Source organism: Lagopus muta, chromosome 1 (assembly GCF_023343835.1).
Source record: "Lagopus muta isolate bLagMut1 chromosome 1, bLagMut1 primary, whole genome shotgun sequence".
Classification (NCBI taxonomy): Eukaryota; Metazoa; Chordata; class Aves; order Galliformes; family Phasianidae; genus Lagopus; species Lagopus muta.
In genome coordinates, this window is record NC_064433.1 from 107372800 (window position 1) to 107389344 (window position 16545).

General features: G+C 40.8%; 1 protein-coding gene and 1 long non-coding RNA gene across 2 annotated transcripts in view; one reads left to right on the forward strand and one right to left on the reverse strand.

The window, feature by feature from the left end:
- PCP4 (Purkinje cell protein 4) overlaps positions 1-7664 on the forward strand; it is a 54012-nt gene extending 46348 nt beyond the window's left edge. Inside the window, exon 3 of the mRNA XM_048932543.1 lies at positions 5210-7664. Coding sequence (XP_048788500.1) covers positions 5210-5337 — 128 coding nt within the window. The 3' untranslated portion in view covers positions 5338-7664. The remainder of the gene's footprint in view (positions 1-5209) is intronic.
- Positions 6429-15776, reverse strand: LOC125687425 (uncharacterized). Its single transcript, XR_007374061.1, has 3 exons — positions 15732-15776; positions 8504-8563; positions 6429-6542 (listed from the first exon to the last, which is right to left on the reverse strand). It is a non-coding gene; the product is annotated as an uncharacterized LOC125687425 (long non-coding RNA).
- Between the last annotated feature and the right edge of the window lie 769 nt (positions 15777-16545).

Consider the following 16545-nt stretch of genomic DNA (forward strand, 5'->3'; position numbering starts at 1 on the left):
AAGAAAGAATGGTTGTCATCTCTTGGCTTTTAAATTGGCAGTTATATGGACTAAAATGTGGCTGTCTGTACACCTAAGCACCCATGTGTTTTCTCTGTCTGTTTGCTTTGTGCAGCCTAGTCAGAAAAAAAATAACTTCTTATAACATAAAGGTAATGCTCCACATGAATGTCAACATCTGTGAGATTTCTGCCCATTTTTGTCCTCCTTAATTAGAGACTGTTCTGCCTCATTGGACAGACTGGTGTAATAGCTTGAGATCAGGGTGGCATAAACACTGTCACAGCTTGAACAATCTTTTGAACAGTAGGAGGTAATGATCCTGCCTAAGGCAAAATACAGCTTCCAGCATGTTGTGGGGCACTGTGATTCTGTCCCACATTTCATTTAGCCTTTTTCTAAATGCTGCAGTTTACCCCCTGAAAAAATGCAGTATTTTCCCGAGTGCATTCCATCTTTAGTATAGTCCCATAATTCCTATTGAATGTGGGCTGGGTGAGCAGAGATGGAGGATAGCACTTAAAGACATGAAATGACACTTAGAGTCTCCAGCCCATACAATTTTTCATGCTGTGTATTTTTCCAGTCAGTGACAAGCAAAAGAAGTAGAAGTGACTCTACTTCGTCTGGTGAATGGAGAAATTCTGATGATGAAGAGTGAGTCGTCTTTTCCTCCAAATCCAGCTAATCAGCTTTTGTCTGTCAGTGAACACATCTAGGAAACATTGGTCTATTACCTCTTTGTTCAAGGCCACAGAAAATTTCTTTTTAGGTTTTTGGCCTATAGTGAATGAACAGTGATCTCATTTTCCAGCGTTGTTGTAATTCAATTTTTCTTCATACGAAAAAAGTAAATGAAAGAAATTGCTGAAGGCATATTTGTGAATAATTACACTTGCACTGCATTTCTCTAGAGTTGTCTGCTGGGTAGATTTGAACGTGTAAAATTTTATTGTTTTCCTTGTTACAGACAGTTTCATTATCCATCCAGTGTTTGCAATGGCTCATGAGGCACTGCAGCAGATTACATAGATGACTTTCTAACGTTTCATCTGGAAATTGAATAAGTAAAACTTTTTCAATTGCAGCAATGTGAAATGAGCTTTCAGGATTTTGGATTTGGAAAAGAGCTAATTAGATGCAGTTTCAGGCTCTCCTGCTGGGATGACTATTGATATACGGAAGTAAAGTTTGGACTGTGCAAGTTGTCTCAGTCTTTAGGACCATGAAATTAGTCTGTAGTGCCAAACTGGTCATGGGCATGATGATGATGGGACTCAACAAGAAGTCAGTGTTGTGCTCCATGGAGTTCATTCTGTCACAGCTCAGATTTCCCTGAGATGATACATAGCTATGGTTGGTTTTTTCCACCTCCCCTGTTGGTGGTGATCCTAGCTGTTGATACAAGCTGGCACTCTTGGTGACTCTACCGATTTCGATTTCCAAACCCCTCAAAATCATGAGCCCTTTTTGAATTTTGAAGTCTACTGACACAGACTCCTCTTGTTGGCCAGTGAAAGAAGACCAGAGATCTTTGATGTCTGTGTGGAAAACCATGCAACCAAATTAGTCTAAAAAGTGTAGATACCAGCAAAATTGTGTGTCTGACAAAGAGGGACGGGAATTCAGAACTAGACTCAAAGTCTGGTTGTAAACTATGCAAGAGCTTGCAGGCCTGCTGACAGGGAAAATTGTGTTTGCAGATCACTTCCAAGCTAGTTATTACTTATGAGAGAAAAGCTAGGCATGGGAGTCAGTGAACAAAAGAAGGACATTTGCATGGACTTGCATTCAATTTACATTGAGCAATTTAATCTGAGCATTCAAGCTTATTAACCTGCATGTTTGAAATATGTGAGCAGAATTAATGGATAAAGCTAGCATGGCTTAGGTACATACATTGTAGAAAGGGTACAAAAAAGCTTTGTCATTCTTACTGGTGCTGTAAGGTCATGTCTAATTTGTGCAAGACCTGCGTATAGGTTGGATTTTCATTGTGATTAAGTGAGTCTGTTTTTAACTCATATTTTTAACGTTAGCTAACCAGTGAAACAAAAGCAGTGGTCATAGTGGGGTGTGATATTTTTCCAATCATTAGGCTACTTTTAGTAAAGCAACATACAAAAATCTAAAAAAATATTTTTCCTCTACGTAGACAAACCTGAAGGAGGTACACCATTACATTCTCCTCCAGATCAACAATCCATCTGTTAAAGTGTCTGTGTTTTGACAGACATCAGTAGAAACTGTTTGGGGGAGAACTGCAAGACAATCTAATTCCCAGCTTTTATGGAATACCCCATTTAGCTCTTTTCAGTTTAACACAAGACTTACAATTCTTTAAACAAATGTCTGTGTATTTCTAGATATATTCATGTATACTCTCTATGAATTCAAATGTGGGTATACACATACATGAAAAATAGAAAGATGAGGATGGATATAGGAAGAAAGAAAACACAGGTATGTCATATGCATTATATGTAGATAATACACATGCTTCATTATAATATACATTAATCATTTGTGTATTTCTGTACTATTTGTAAGCAAGCAATGGAAGTCTTAGTTACGCTTTAAAATATCTTTTATTTTGAACGCTTCTGATTTTCAAGTCAAAATCATGGCTGAAAACAGATGGTCCATACACTCCTATTGATTGAAAAATAGAGGTGCAGAAAGAATTCATTAGGAATTTTGGTTTTCATTTCAACAAGAATGGATCCAAAAATAGAAGTAAAATGGATCTTCAGGTATGCTGAATTGTTGTAGCACAGTTGATTTTAATGCAGTAATAATAATTCATACAAGGCAAGATTAATTAAAAATTCTAGTGAATAAAGCCTTTTTTTTTTCTGAGACTATAAGTATTACTAAGATTGCTGAGTCACTACTGCAAACTAACATCCTGTTAAGATTGTTGCAGGGCATAAATTATACAAGCCAGATTTCATCAAGTGTTACCAAGGGTGTCAATTCATCCATTAGAAGTGAAGTCAAGCAACCTGGCAGAACTACAGAAATGCTGTTCACCATTGAAGAGAAAAAAAATTGTATGGCCAAAGCTCAATTAGAGTTGAAGCTGGCCACTGTGGGGGACACTAAAAAGGGCTTTTTAAAGTATGTTTGCAGCAGATGGAGGATCAAAGGTAACACTGGGTTGTTACTTGATGAGGATGGTTGTCTCACAAAAAAGGACATAGATAAAGCAGAGATATTTGATGCCTTCTTTGCCTGTCTTCAATGCTGATGATGGTCTCTGGGGGTCACAGAGTTGGAGGACCATCACTGCAGTAATGACACAAAACTCCCAGTCAACCCTGAACCTGTGCAGGATTTGTTGCTCCAGATGAATGCACAGTAGTTTATGTTGCTCAATGGGATTCATCCCAGGGAGCAAAAAAAGCTGACAAATGTCACTGTGAGACCTCTCTAAATTATTTTCCAGTGGTCTTGGGAATCTGGAGAGCTCCCAGTTAACTGGTAGCTGGCAAACGTTGAGTTTTCAAGAAGGGCTGGAAAGAAGATTCTGGTAATTACAGGCCCATTAGTCTCATTTCAGTGCCTGGTTATATTTTGGAGATTATTCTGGGAATTACGGAAAAGCACTTGAAAGACAGTGCGGTCACAGGTAACAGCTAACATGGGTTCACCAGGGGAAAGTACTGTTCAACAAACTTAATTTCCTTTTGCTGCAAGGTTACCCATCTAGTTGTCCAACAGAAGCCAGTTGATGTTATCTTTTTGGATTTCAGCCAAGATTTTGATACTGTTTCTTAGAGTATCCTTCTGGACAACATGTCCCAGCATACAGCCAGACAAAACTATAATGTAATAGGTGAGCAATTCACTGATGGTTTGGGCGCAGAGGGTTATAGTAAATGAGCTGGCAGCCAGTCACCATGGGTATTCTGTAGGGACCCATCTTAGGACAAGTTCTCTTCAATGTCTTCATTAATAACTTAGGTACTGGTCTGAAAGGTATATTAAATAATTTTGCAAATGTCACTAAATTGAAGGGGAGGCCTCATGGCGGCTGCAGCTCCTCACAGGGAGTGGAGGGGCAGCACTGAGCTCTGCTCTCTTTGACAGCAACAGCATTTAGTTTCATTGGTTTCAGAGCTGATTAACTATTTATTTCATTACTAGTGTAAAATTTTTGCTAAAACATATCAAGAATATTTCTCTGTAAGTGATATCCTCTTCAGAATAACATTAACAGGATCCTACTAATGGAGGATACATTTTGATGTAAGGAGGAGTAAATCAGTTTTCATTTTGTTATTGCTGATTTCACAAGGGCACAGTGGGACTGAGACACAACAATGTGGGTTCAGCAAATAACTAACTTTATAGAGCAGAGAATCTCAGTGGTATGTTGAGGCTGGTGGAGTGGGTATGTGTTCTCACTTTGTTAGTCCAGGCAGATTAGAGCTATCATTGCAAAGAGGGCAGAAGTTTTCCTACGGCTGCACTTTTAAGCTGTGAGTGGATGAAACAAAATTCAGCGAAGTCAGCTGGACTGTGTCTGTGTGGAGACCTAATGTAATTGAACTGAAGCTGAAGAATGGGCATAAAGGAAGGCAAGGAGCCAAGGATTGGGGCTGAAAGGCAATAACTGAGCCTGTGAAGAGTGACAGTGGCAAAGAGATTGAACATAAATGATTCAGTGGGGAAGAGCAGTATGTGCTGGAAGGGATGAGGCAGGAAACAAGTGAAAAGGATGGAAATTAGACTTAGGAAGTAATATCTCTTCCTGTTAACACCGGTGATGGGATAGGAATAAAGATCCTGTTCCTATTTTAAAATATTTTAAGGTGCCATTGTCCTGAAGTAAACATGGGGATGTAACTTCTGCCTCATGGAAGCACAGGAGCATCCCCCAGCCCCTCACTGTTTATTTCTCAGACAGAAGAGGACTTCGTCATGTGTCAGGTTATTGGGTAATGAATTCTGAGCACCTCTTGGACGTCACTTGTCAGTGACTTAGCTATAAACAGGTTATCACAGCTGCTGCTGTTTTGGGGGAGGGTTGGGTTTGATCAGCTGTATTAGCCAAAACTGGTCACAGAGATTTTTTTTTAATATGCTCCCCATCATTGTGGCTGCGTTTGTGCAGGAGAGAGGGACATGATATTCCATGTGTGCTGTCCACTGATTGTGTCTATGTGAAAAATGTATTGATATTTTGTTTTGCTTTCTTTGGCAGATGGACAAAAGAAAGTTCAAGAGGAATTTGACATAGACATGGATGCACCAGAGACAGAGCGGGCGGCGGTGGCAATACAGTCCCAGTTCAGGAAATTCCAGAAGAAAAAAGCGGGGTCCCAGTCCTAGCAGCTACCTTATAGCTGAAAGCAAAGTAACCCTGAAATGCTTTATCAAGAATATGAGAAATATCACAAAGATGCATGTACAGAAATGATCAATATTTAAAGCCCCATTGGCAGATAATAAACCATAAGCTCCTGTGTGACTTCATCCCAGGTGTTTCACACCCATTATCCTCTGTAACTCACCATTTTACTTGATGTTGTAATAAAAAGTTAGGGTGAAGTAATTAAAGTGTCTGCCTTCATCTGTCGTTTCATATAAATCTAGCAAGCGCAGCGTTACAAATGAACCCAGCCCAGATGCCTATTTTCCTCTTCACTTAAAGCTTGGAGACATCACAGCACCGTATGTTACAAGGATTTTGCTGAGGGATGAAAGCATGTGCCTCAGCCCTGTTTGCCTCATTTGGAGAATTCCAGCTGCCAACCAAATGTAACAATAAAATCCTTTTCTCATAATAAGCTTAAAGTAAAAAGTTGCAGACAGAAGCTGACAGGAGGATAAGAGCTGTAGGAAACCACAGACATTTATTTGTGTCTTGCAATTTTGCCAGTAAAGTGGCTTAAGTGGGGAAATTGTCATTGTCCTTCCTGTTTGAATGATGAAGTCCAGCTTGGACCACATTGACTGTTATGGAGGAAAAAAAGGAAAATCCAAGTTCAGATGTCCTTGGAAGTTGTTTTTTTTTAATTTATAAAAATAGAAGCTGACCCTCTGTGCTCTGTTCACTCTCCATCTAGTCAGTAACAATTTCTGTGCCATTTCTCTTATTTCCTATTGTTTGTAGTGTTTGATGAGTAAATCATAACAGACTCCCTGTCTCCATCTACACTATTTGTAATTTAAAGCGATTTTGCATGAAACCCTGTATCACTGTATTAGTCCAGTTTTTTATTAATAGAAAACAGCCACAGTGATGTTTCTTATATTGGGACATTTATTTTCTCCCTACTGTAAAAGGGCAGCAGAACAACTCCAGGCTAAACCTGAGTAAAAATCTTGCCTGGATTCACACTTGATCAGAAATTAGCAGCCTATATAAGGCACAGGAAATGTTCAGGAATGGTCTTCATGGTTTCTTGTAGACAGAAAACTGAGCTATTTAGATGGAGCAAACAGGGTATTCACTACACAGAGACATGGCCAAAATCCCACCCTCTTCTCAGTTTCAGCAGCAGGTGTAAGGGTCCCAGCAGGCATCTTCATCCCTGGGGAAATTAGAGACAGAAGTGTTTTCAGAAGGATTGGTGATTGCAGCAATTCTCCAAGAAAGCAGCATGATCCTCACCTCCAGTCTGACAGAGATAGGTGTGCTGAGAGGTGGCAGTCTGCCTACTCTTAGCTAAACAGCCTGGAACTGAAACTGCTTCAGGTGTGAGAGATTTAGGTTTAATTTCCAGCTCTGTGTAGTGGCATTTGCTGTCTATTCTCCCACCTGCCAGGACATGACAGACGACAGAGCGTCAGGCTTCTCACATAAACTGGAAGCTACCACAGAGGGATAGGAATGGAGGGAAAGTGAAGATCTTATGCTGTGGCAATCACATCCCATATGTGGGATGTGGAGCAGTCACACCTTGGAGCAGTGATACTGAAAAGGTTCAAAGCTTTGAGTGAAAGTCAGGCTGCAAGACTGCAGTGGGACTTATATGGATTGAGGCACTTAAAGCACTGGGCAGCCAGTTTAGTGAGAAGCTAAAATGTGATAGCAGGCAGTAGAAACTCTGGTACCATGCTTATTAGGAGGAGCCCTCAGAGATATTGGGTAGAGAAAGTCTTATGGATCCTGTGGCAGTGCAGAAGTGATGTGCAGAGAGAGTGTGTGAGGTGTTCAATAAACACAGCAAGACTGGTCAGGAAATGACAGGATGTTTTTAGATCTTAATTCAGAGATAAGCCCCTAAATGCTGCCTAGATGCTGCCTTAGGCACCTTTGTCAGGCCCCGGCTGTGTGCATGACATACTACTGCACATCACTAGTAAAGTCAGAGTTCTTTGAGCCACAGCTGAGTGCTCCACTCCAGGAGAAGCATTGATTCTCTGTATTTAGGAATTTCACAGATAAACCTCAGACAACATTGCTGCTGTGCTTGAAGTGTAACTTATGGAGGCTACATATCCCCTCCCTTATCATTCCCAGAGACTGCTCATCATCTAATAATCACCTTAGTATAATAATTGAAAAATTGTACTGGGTTTGGATTGCGTTGGTGTCATTTTGTTTAGATGAACATATGTCTGTAATAAGGGACTGCGTTTGCGTTCCACATTATGTCATGTGAAATAGCATGAGCTCTGTAATAGCTATTTAATTGAATAAAAACTCTGGGTAAGCACTAGGCTTTTATATTTGATCTGACATTCCTTGGACTTAAATTTCCTACACAACAGGAATAATCATATGGTTGGGACACAGTGAAAGCAATTACTATATTGGAGCACAGCAACGAGGGCTGTTAGTAAATGAATTATGTCTCTTTCAGTAGCAGGGCTATTCTTTAATGCAAAGTTTAGAGTGCATCTTATAAATACAGTCTTAATATACAGCGAAACGTAATGAGGAAATAGTGAGCTCATACAATATTGGCTTTAATGGTGGCTGCCCTTGTCAGACAGTGTCCTTTTTATGAGACTCCTTGCATCACACATTCAGTTCATATTCCCAAAAGAAGAAAGCTTCCTCACTCTCAAGTCTTTCTTTTCATCCTTTGTGTATAGCCAAGATGGCAATTTTAAATTTCCTTTCTTATCACTAACTCATACTTTTCTAAGATCTACCTGGGTATTAGGGATATGAGGGAAGGAGTTTGTTCCAACCAAGAGTTTCACTAAGATAGGAAAAAGAGAACGTTTACACATTGCAGGTATTAATTTGAGTCTTTAACTTCCAGACATTAACCAAGCTTTCTAGTTCACTGGCACTACGTAGTTGGGAGTTACCAAGTCATGAAAAGCAAGAATTAAATTAGGTGGATATCTGTGCTGAAATCCCACCACTTCCTGTAGGTAACACGAAAGATCATTCAGAACAGCATGTATTAAGGAAACAGGGTTATGACTCTCAACACGTACACCCACGCCCTCCCCACACACATCTGTTTCTGCTCCAAATTACGTATCAGATTTCCCAAAAGAAAATAACCTATGCTTGAATAATCAGAACAATTACCTGAGCATTCGATAGCTCTTGTTCACATCATTGCCTGGACCGTGAAAGCAACCTATAAAGCTGAACAACAAAGGAGTCTATTAGAAGAAGAGAAACACCATCGGAAGGAACAAGAATGGTGACATTAAAAAAAACTAAAGGACATGAATTCTATCAAATTAAATACAGAAAGGAGAGCCAAAAACCAGCCTGCATCTTGCAGCTATAACTTTTTTTGAACTCTTCTCTGAGTACTAGCCTACTGGAGGACTATGGGGATGTGGGGAACCTGAGGTCTTGCAGAAAGTAGAAATTCGTCTTGCATTGACACTAGCAGCAGAAGCTCCCACAACAGGGTTTTTTCTTTTTTTTTTTTAAATGATGTATCAACCTGAGGAATTCATTGTCAAACTAAAACCTTAGGAGGACAGAGCTTGTAGTAAACTGACAAAATGAATAATAACAGACTGCTGGGTAACGGGTGAGATTCACCTGCATCTTCTAGAGGAACTCATAAAGAGCAGCTGTTATGGGTAACCTTTGCCTCACGCTGGGAAATAAGCTGTGGCAAATTAACAACAGATTTTAGAAGGGTTTCTAGGAAGGTTTGGGGATTTTACAAGGACTGTCTTCATAGGTAAGTGTAGAGAAACTGTGGTGTGCCATCATGCAACCTTAATACACTAACACTTGCCTCGGTGAGGCCACAGCAGGGGTGGACTCCGGCTCCCTGCAGACCTGCCACGAGCCCTTGGTCCACCAGAAGGTCACAGATGCTGTGGAAATAAGCACACTTCCATCCTGCTGGTTTTGTGCCCTCTGTTACCCAAGTGGTGTACAATGCAGATCAAAACAAGCCTGGGCCAGCCTTTGCAGCTGTACAGTGGGGCAGAGGAGTCATAGAATCATAGGATCACCAAGGTTGGAAAATACCTGAACGATCATCCAGTCCAACCTATGCAGCAGTCCCTATGCAGCAGCCATCTCTCTGGAGATGGTATGACCCTGCCGAGTTGTGGGTGCTGTATCTTATGCCTTAGTGATTGCAAAGATCACTCCAAGCAGGTCTGGGCAGAGTATGAGTTCCTTACTGGGTAGGACAATGAGGAATTTCCACCAAGCCCTCTTGTTGGGTGTTAGCAGCAGCTGAGAAATCTGTTTCAGCCAACAAGCAATAACTCAGCTTGTACAACAGCCTTCTGGAAATTGTTCTAAAGCACAGTAGCCAATATGCAGCTGTGCAAATGTGCAAGTAAAAGCATTTACAGCAGTATGAAAAAAGAGAAGGAAGGGTGACAGGGAGGTACTGGAGCAAAAGGGGAGCGTATTTGGGAAAAGAGAATAAAAGACATCTCTGCTGAAACACTCTGAGTCATCTGAAGGTGTTTTCTATTCAGCTCAAGTAATTTTTTGTTGTTTCATGCTTATCTGCAGCCTGCTCTCTGCCAACTTCTTCCCAGCGCATCACACATTCTGTCACAGCCATGTCACTGCACTTAGCACTGACTGAAGAGCTGGTGTGATGGGGCAATGGAATCTAACTACCCTCAAAATCAGGAGTTTGGGGGCCACTGAACAGACTCCATGTCCATGTCCCTCACAGTGAACCCTCACATTTGTTTTTATTCCAGGGATAACACTGTAAAGAAGCAAACCCTCTTCAAAGCAAAGTTGCCATGGAAAGGTATGTATGCACTCCAGTGAATCTTGGTCATGGTCACACACCGTGCACAATCACGGTCCCTGCTCGGCTACCTCAGAAAACCAGCTGGAGCATGTCACAATTCATTGGTCAATTCATTGGTCTTGAAAGCCAAAGCTTGAGGGGGGTATGTGTGGAAGAGGGAGGAAATGGTACTCAGCTACGCCATATAATGGCCAATAGGGGATACATGGCTATCTTGTCCTAGGTGATGCAGAACCTGAGGCCTCTGCATCTGAGGAGGCATCTTAGGTACACTCTGCTACCCTCAGTTATTACCTGCCAGATCCTGTTTCAGAGCTGGCAATTGTCTGTGGAAATTTCTGGAATAAAGTCAGTACAGCTGTATCACCACTGAAGACCACTTAAACTAAGTTGCTTGATATTTCCTTAAAACCCATGAGCCAGCAGATGCTTTGCAGCAAGGAGAAGCTCACTAAGGTGTCTGCTGAAAGTCAACAGTGAACTCTAAAAGATATTTAGGCTCCAGTGTCATCTCAGCGCCATAAGACGATGCAGTCATTCCTCTATATCCATTATCGACAATTTACCACTCAAAAATTTGAACCATTTTAAGTTCCCTTAAGTTTCCCTGAAGAACCCCTTAAGCTCCCTTTAAGGACCTTTAAAATTCTTTACTGTGAGAGTGGTGAGGCTGCCCAGAGAGGCTGTGGATGCCCTGTCCCTGGAGGTGTTCAAGGCCAGGTTGGATGGGGCCCTGGGCAGCCTGGTCTACTATTAAATGGGGAGGCTGCCAGCCTTGCCTATGGCAGGGGGGTTGGAGCTTGATGACCCTTGATGAAAATCATGCAATGCACACCATTCCGTGATTCTATCACCTGATCTAAAATCTCTTTGAATGTGGTAATCACAAGTCCCAGGAGAGGTCTGGAATGGCCCATTATTTAGTTGCCTCAGTAAGGGATACGACAAATGGACTAATCTAAATGCTTTTTGTTTCTATATCAGCTTTAAGCTGCACACTATACATACATTCAAAGCATGATGGAGAAAACCAGGATAAAGTGTTCTTACTGTGATAAAATTAATATTAGATACCTATTCACTATAAATATTCAAACACATATATCCTTCCCTATCTACAATCCCCATCATACAAACATAATTGTCGTGTTGTTTTATACAATAAAGACCATCTTCACAGTGAAAAGGTAAAAAGAGTAGCCATGCCACTTCCAATCTGTTAAGATCTAGTCATGAATGGATTATTTAGTCCAACTCCTAAATTGTGATAACACTTTTTTTTTTAATTATCCCTGAACTCTCCCTTACAGATGGTCTCCTGCCTTTCAGTATCTGTAGCAATGGAGATTCTAAAACCTTCCTTGACAGCGTGTTCTGTGGCTGAACTTTTCTTAAAGCTTTTGAGTTTTGTTTATATTTAACCCAAATCTCCCCTCCTGCCACTTCAGTTATTCCAAATCACCTATGCCCACTTGTAGGCCTCCTATATTTAAACTTTTAAACCATTTTTGTTATTCTCCTTTGAACTCTGCCAATTTATCTGTGTGCCTGAACTGAAACGCAGCCATCCAAATTAGACTTCACCAATGTCAAGCACAGCAGAATAATTATCTTGACTATCTTACAAGCAACAGTCCCCATACCACAAATCTAGACAGCTCTTGGCATTTCCTGTGACAGCATTATTTTGTTGGCTTAGAACCAACACATCATTTCCTAGGAATCTGGAGCCTCTCTGTGATCTCTATGTCTAGTCTTTCCCTTCCCTTATATGAATATCCCATTTTTTAAAGAGACTATACTGACTGTAAAACACCTTTAAGTTTATGGCCTCACTGTACCTCTGCAATATGAGAACGATACAGAAATCCATGTAGATGTCCTTATGCAAATCGGGCAGGAACTGTAACTGGTTCAGACTTTTTTGTGCTTCTCCATTTCCCATTAATAAATTATTACAATCAGGTGCAAAGGCTTCAATAATCTCTAAATCTACCTTTTTTTTGGAAGCTTAGAAGAGGTTTAAATGAATTCCTATTTTATTCTAAAAAGTTAGCTTGCCTTTACTTGCAATGTCCAATTATTTGATAAGAAAAGTCTGCATATCTTATCTAAAAATAGGCCTTGAAATAAGCCTGAGGACTCTTGCCCCTTCTCAGTGCATTATGTTTTAATGCAAAGTTAAACTGATGCTATTACTCACATTTGGTAGTAGCTTCCACCATAAATACTCCCACTGAAGATTTCAGGACTAATGTGACAGAGGGAGGGAGCATGAGGAGATGACACTTTGCCTCATCAAGAACACAAAGCACAGTGACTTTCTGAACTTCGTCTGCAACTTTCAGCGAAGTGATATCACCCTTTTTCTTCTTGGGAGCCACATCCACATTTAATACATACTGAGTGACACAAAAATAACCTGCAGTATAGTGGCAATAACGAAACATTGCAATGATAATAATAATTACAGCACAGGAAGCAGGGGCATGTTGCTTAACACTGTGACATTTCACCTAAAGGCATTAAAATGGCTCATACCATGCACACATGCTTTGTGCAGCACAGGCTTACCTACAGTCCTTCTCTGGGTGTAGCCAAGCCCAGTTGTGGTGATGGCATTAAGCCAGCTGCTTTTGGCACCAGGGGCCTTGGTGGTCACATCCTGAAGAGCACTGGCTCCCATAGAACCAGACAAGGGAAATGTGTTTGGTGTCCACTTAAATATCATTTGGAGGTATAGGGTCAGCTTTGTAGGAATACAAAATTTTTTGTTGTTTTATCTGAGATTTTCAAACAATTACATGAAACTTCTCACAGTCTTGTTCAGCCTTGAGGTAGGACTAGCTTGAAGGATAATTTGAAACCTGACTAGCACACATCTGCTTGCCTGGCTGGAAAGGTGCCTAAACCAATCAGGCAAACCTTACTGCCAAAACAACAGGCAGCTCAGAAACAAGTACCACCACTAGTCCTTTTGTTTGAGCGGCCACTGGGTGGTGGAATCAATACACCTCCTTAAAGCCCTGAATGGTTCCAACAGCAATCAACCCCTCTTGAGCTACAGTGATTGAAGAAGAGAAAGAAGTGGATGCAGTGGTGGGAGACAGTAGCAAAGCATGGTGACAAGGCTGAGAGGAGGAGGGTTTTATAGTGGAAAGGAATATGGGAAAGGTGAAGGGAACATAAATAACGACAATGCAGTAAGGAAGAGGTAGAGAGTGTAGGTAGAGAATTAGATAAGAAGGGTAGGTGGAGGGGGAAAAGTGGCAGGGAAGGGAGCAAGCTGCCTGATGTTGAAAAGCTGGAGTATTTCATTCCCCACTCACTCTTTTGCTCATATAATGAATTACTTTGATATTTCCCATTCAGTTATGTAAAACTAAAGGGTGTAGTGTTGCCTTTGGGGGATACCTGAGCATCGACACTGAGGCATTGCAATGTGTTTCAAGTTATGCAAGGCAATTGGCAGGCTTATAGGAATCACAGCTGTGCTGTATGAGTTCTGTCTTAGAGTTAAAAATAAAAATATCAGTGTTTGATCAGCCATCCTGCAGTTTGCCCTCCAAACTTTCCTCTGACATATGGTACGTACAGTCCCAGGAGAATCTGTGAAACATCTCTTGCACCTAGGATTTAAAAGGGAATTGAGAGACATTGTATTTGAAGAAATTAAAATCGTTGTTTAAGAGGGAAAGGTAATTCTTTTTCCCCCACTAGAATTCTTCTGTTGCCAATATTCCCCTGATGATAGGAGGTTTTTATTCTGCAATGGATAGGGTAAGGCAATCAATTGTTTTTATCCGGCAAATGGAAAGGGATAAAGCACAATTTGGAGGTAAGTAAACACAGAAGTCACTTTCCTCTCAGCATTAACTCATGTCTCAATGGACATTAGACCTGTGCTTATTGAAAGACATTATTGCTTGGGATACTGGGGTAAAACACAAACTCCATCTTGTAGACATCTGCTGCATAGCAAAAAGATGATCAGCTCCTCTGTTTATGTGGATGCACACAAGGAGAAAACATTCATTAATCACCGTATTCTATATACTTTTATACAGAAGTAGTAAAAGCTATTTTTATAGTTAAATAAACACTTTCCCATAGAGGTTACTGTTCTCTTAGCATGACAGAGGTACCTGCACGTTTTTCATTGTTATGTATGTACACGAGTTAGAGCCTTTTATATGAATTAAATGTCCATTATCCTGAATCTGTGCATTGCAATTGAAACTCTGCAGGCTCTGCTGTCAATAAGACTAAATTAAATAAGCAATATTCAATAGTATTTATAGCTCCAAGGCTTCAAGGTTAAGGCTAGAAACAAAGAAAAGTGCAAAAGAATAAGGGAAATCCTGAAAGCATCCAGTCAGAAGAATTCTCTTGAGTAACATTTTTGCCTGCGTAGAGGCAGACTTTGATGAAACACACACAAAGTACTGAATGTCACTTTTTCATATGCACAGCATTTCTTCAGTGCCAGTGCACAGTCAGAGCTCCAGCTCAAACATTCCAGAAGTGTGCAGCTGGCATACAGGAAAGTAGGAAAACTGGAGAACAGCCCTGACCTCCACTGCGTGACCTGCACTTACACCATGTCTGCCCTTGAGTTGCATTTGCACTGTGAGCCATCATGCTGCACACACAGTCTGGAGCAGGGAGCTGGGCTGAGGGTTACAGTGCAAGGGAAGATATGAGATAGAAGTGTTGGATCAGCCAATACAGAGCCTACCAATAATCCCTTCTTGCTCTTGGATACAACAGCAAGCTGGACAGTCCATGGCTGATGGGGCCCATCTGCATAAGGGCTCCTCATCCTCCCTTGAGAAGCAGCTTTGGTGAGGTGTTCCCACCCAGCAAGGCTTGATTGATAACAAAACAGATCGCAAAATGTGCATGTGGGGAATGGATTGCTTCACCAAAATAGATATTCATCAGAAAACCTTGAAGATATCACCCAACATCCTTTGCAATCCCCAGAGCAGCAGCCCGCTTACCAATTCTGGCAAGTCCTAATTCTCTGCCTTGGAAATAGCTGACAATACATAGGTGATGGATTTAATGCTTGCAGAATGCCACTGAAAAGAAAATGCTTTATATCTTGAGAATATAAAATCACATAGTCAAGGGAGACCCAGTTACACAGAAGTTTGATTTCTCAGCTATTGCAAAACTTTTGGGGAGTGCCAGAACCATTGTGGCTCATACAGGAATGCATTTGTGTTGCTTTTCCTTTGCCCTAGCCACTAAATTTCATTCCCTGTAGATTTTAATGCTATTTCTTGCTAAAATGTTCTCAGATGAACAGCTCTTCCCTTGATACACTACCCATAAGGCGTGCTTGGGTTGCTGGAATCAACATTATTATTTTTAGAAAACAGGCTGAGGACTCTGATGCAAATCAGTGTTTACTTTTGTTTGCATGCTTTAGGCTATGCTATTCCCTCTTGTGAATCCATTTTCCTGTGCTCCGTCAGCAGTAATATTTGCTACATGCAATGATTAGTCCAGGTAAATTAACTCCCTTCATTTGCCTCTTCTCAGACATAAACTTACCTGTTGATTTACACCTGTTGTCTGCTCTTAGCAGCTATGGGCACCTGCATTATTGACCATAAGACAAATATTATTCTAAACGTTATAATAGCTGAAAAAACAGGCCTTTGTTGTTGTTTTTGTTTGTTTGTTTTCTCCTTATAGTATAAGTCAGATTAAAATGAAAGCAAGGCCTGTCAAGCTTATGTAAAACTAGGTAGGAATTCAAACAGTATTATTTTTTATGTTTTTAAGTTTACTGTAGTTTCAGGGGTTGACATTTACAAAAGCAAGTACCATTTGAAGTCACTGGCACTTATGCACTTTAATCTCCTGGGTGCTTTTGAAGATCTTTTGCAGACTGTATAAGTGTGCTATATTCAGTTGCAACAATTTTGTGATGGATGAAGTTTCTGTCAAGCAGGGAGGCTGAACACCAGCTCTCTTCGCACTGCATTTCAATGTTATTACTAAGCTCTCAACTAGAGCAAAATCAATCTGATTTAATTTGTATCAGCTCCCAGTTATTAGCCACCCATTTATAAGCCTGACTGCAGTGCCATCTGATTGCTTTCATGATACCTCAGTTGCATCAAAAATGAGAATCATTTTTCTCTTGCTGTATACCTGCACCTACTAGCATTTGTGTAAGATGTACCTGCAAGTACACGCTGGAGAAAGAACTAATACTGTAGACCAGATATTTTCCTCACTGCTGTTGGAATTAATCTCAGACCTGCTCTTTCCCTTGAGATATCCCAACTTGAGAGACCAGGCAGGTCTCCACCACATTATTTGCAGCATGGTTCAATGGATTCTGTCCAGGACAAGAAGC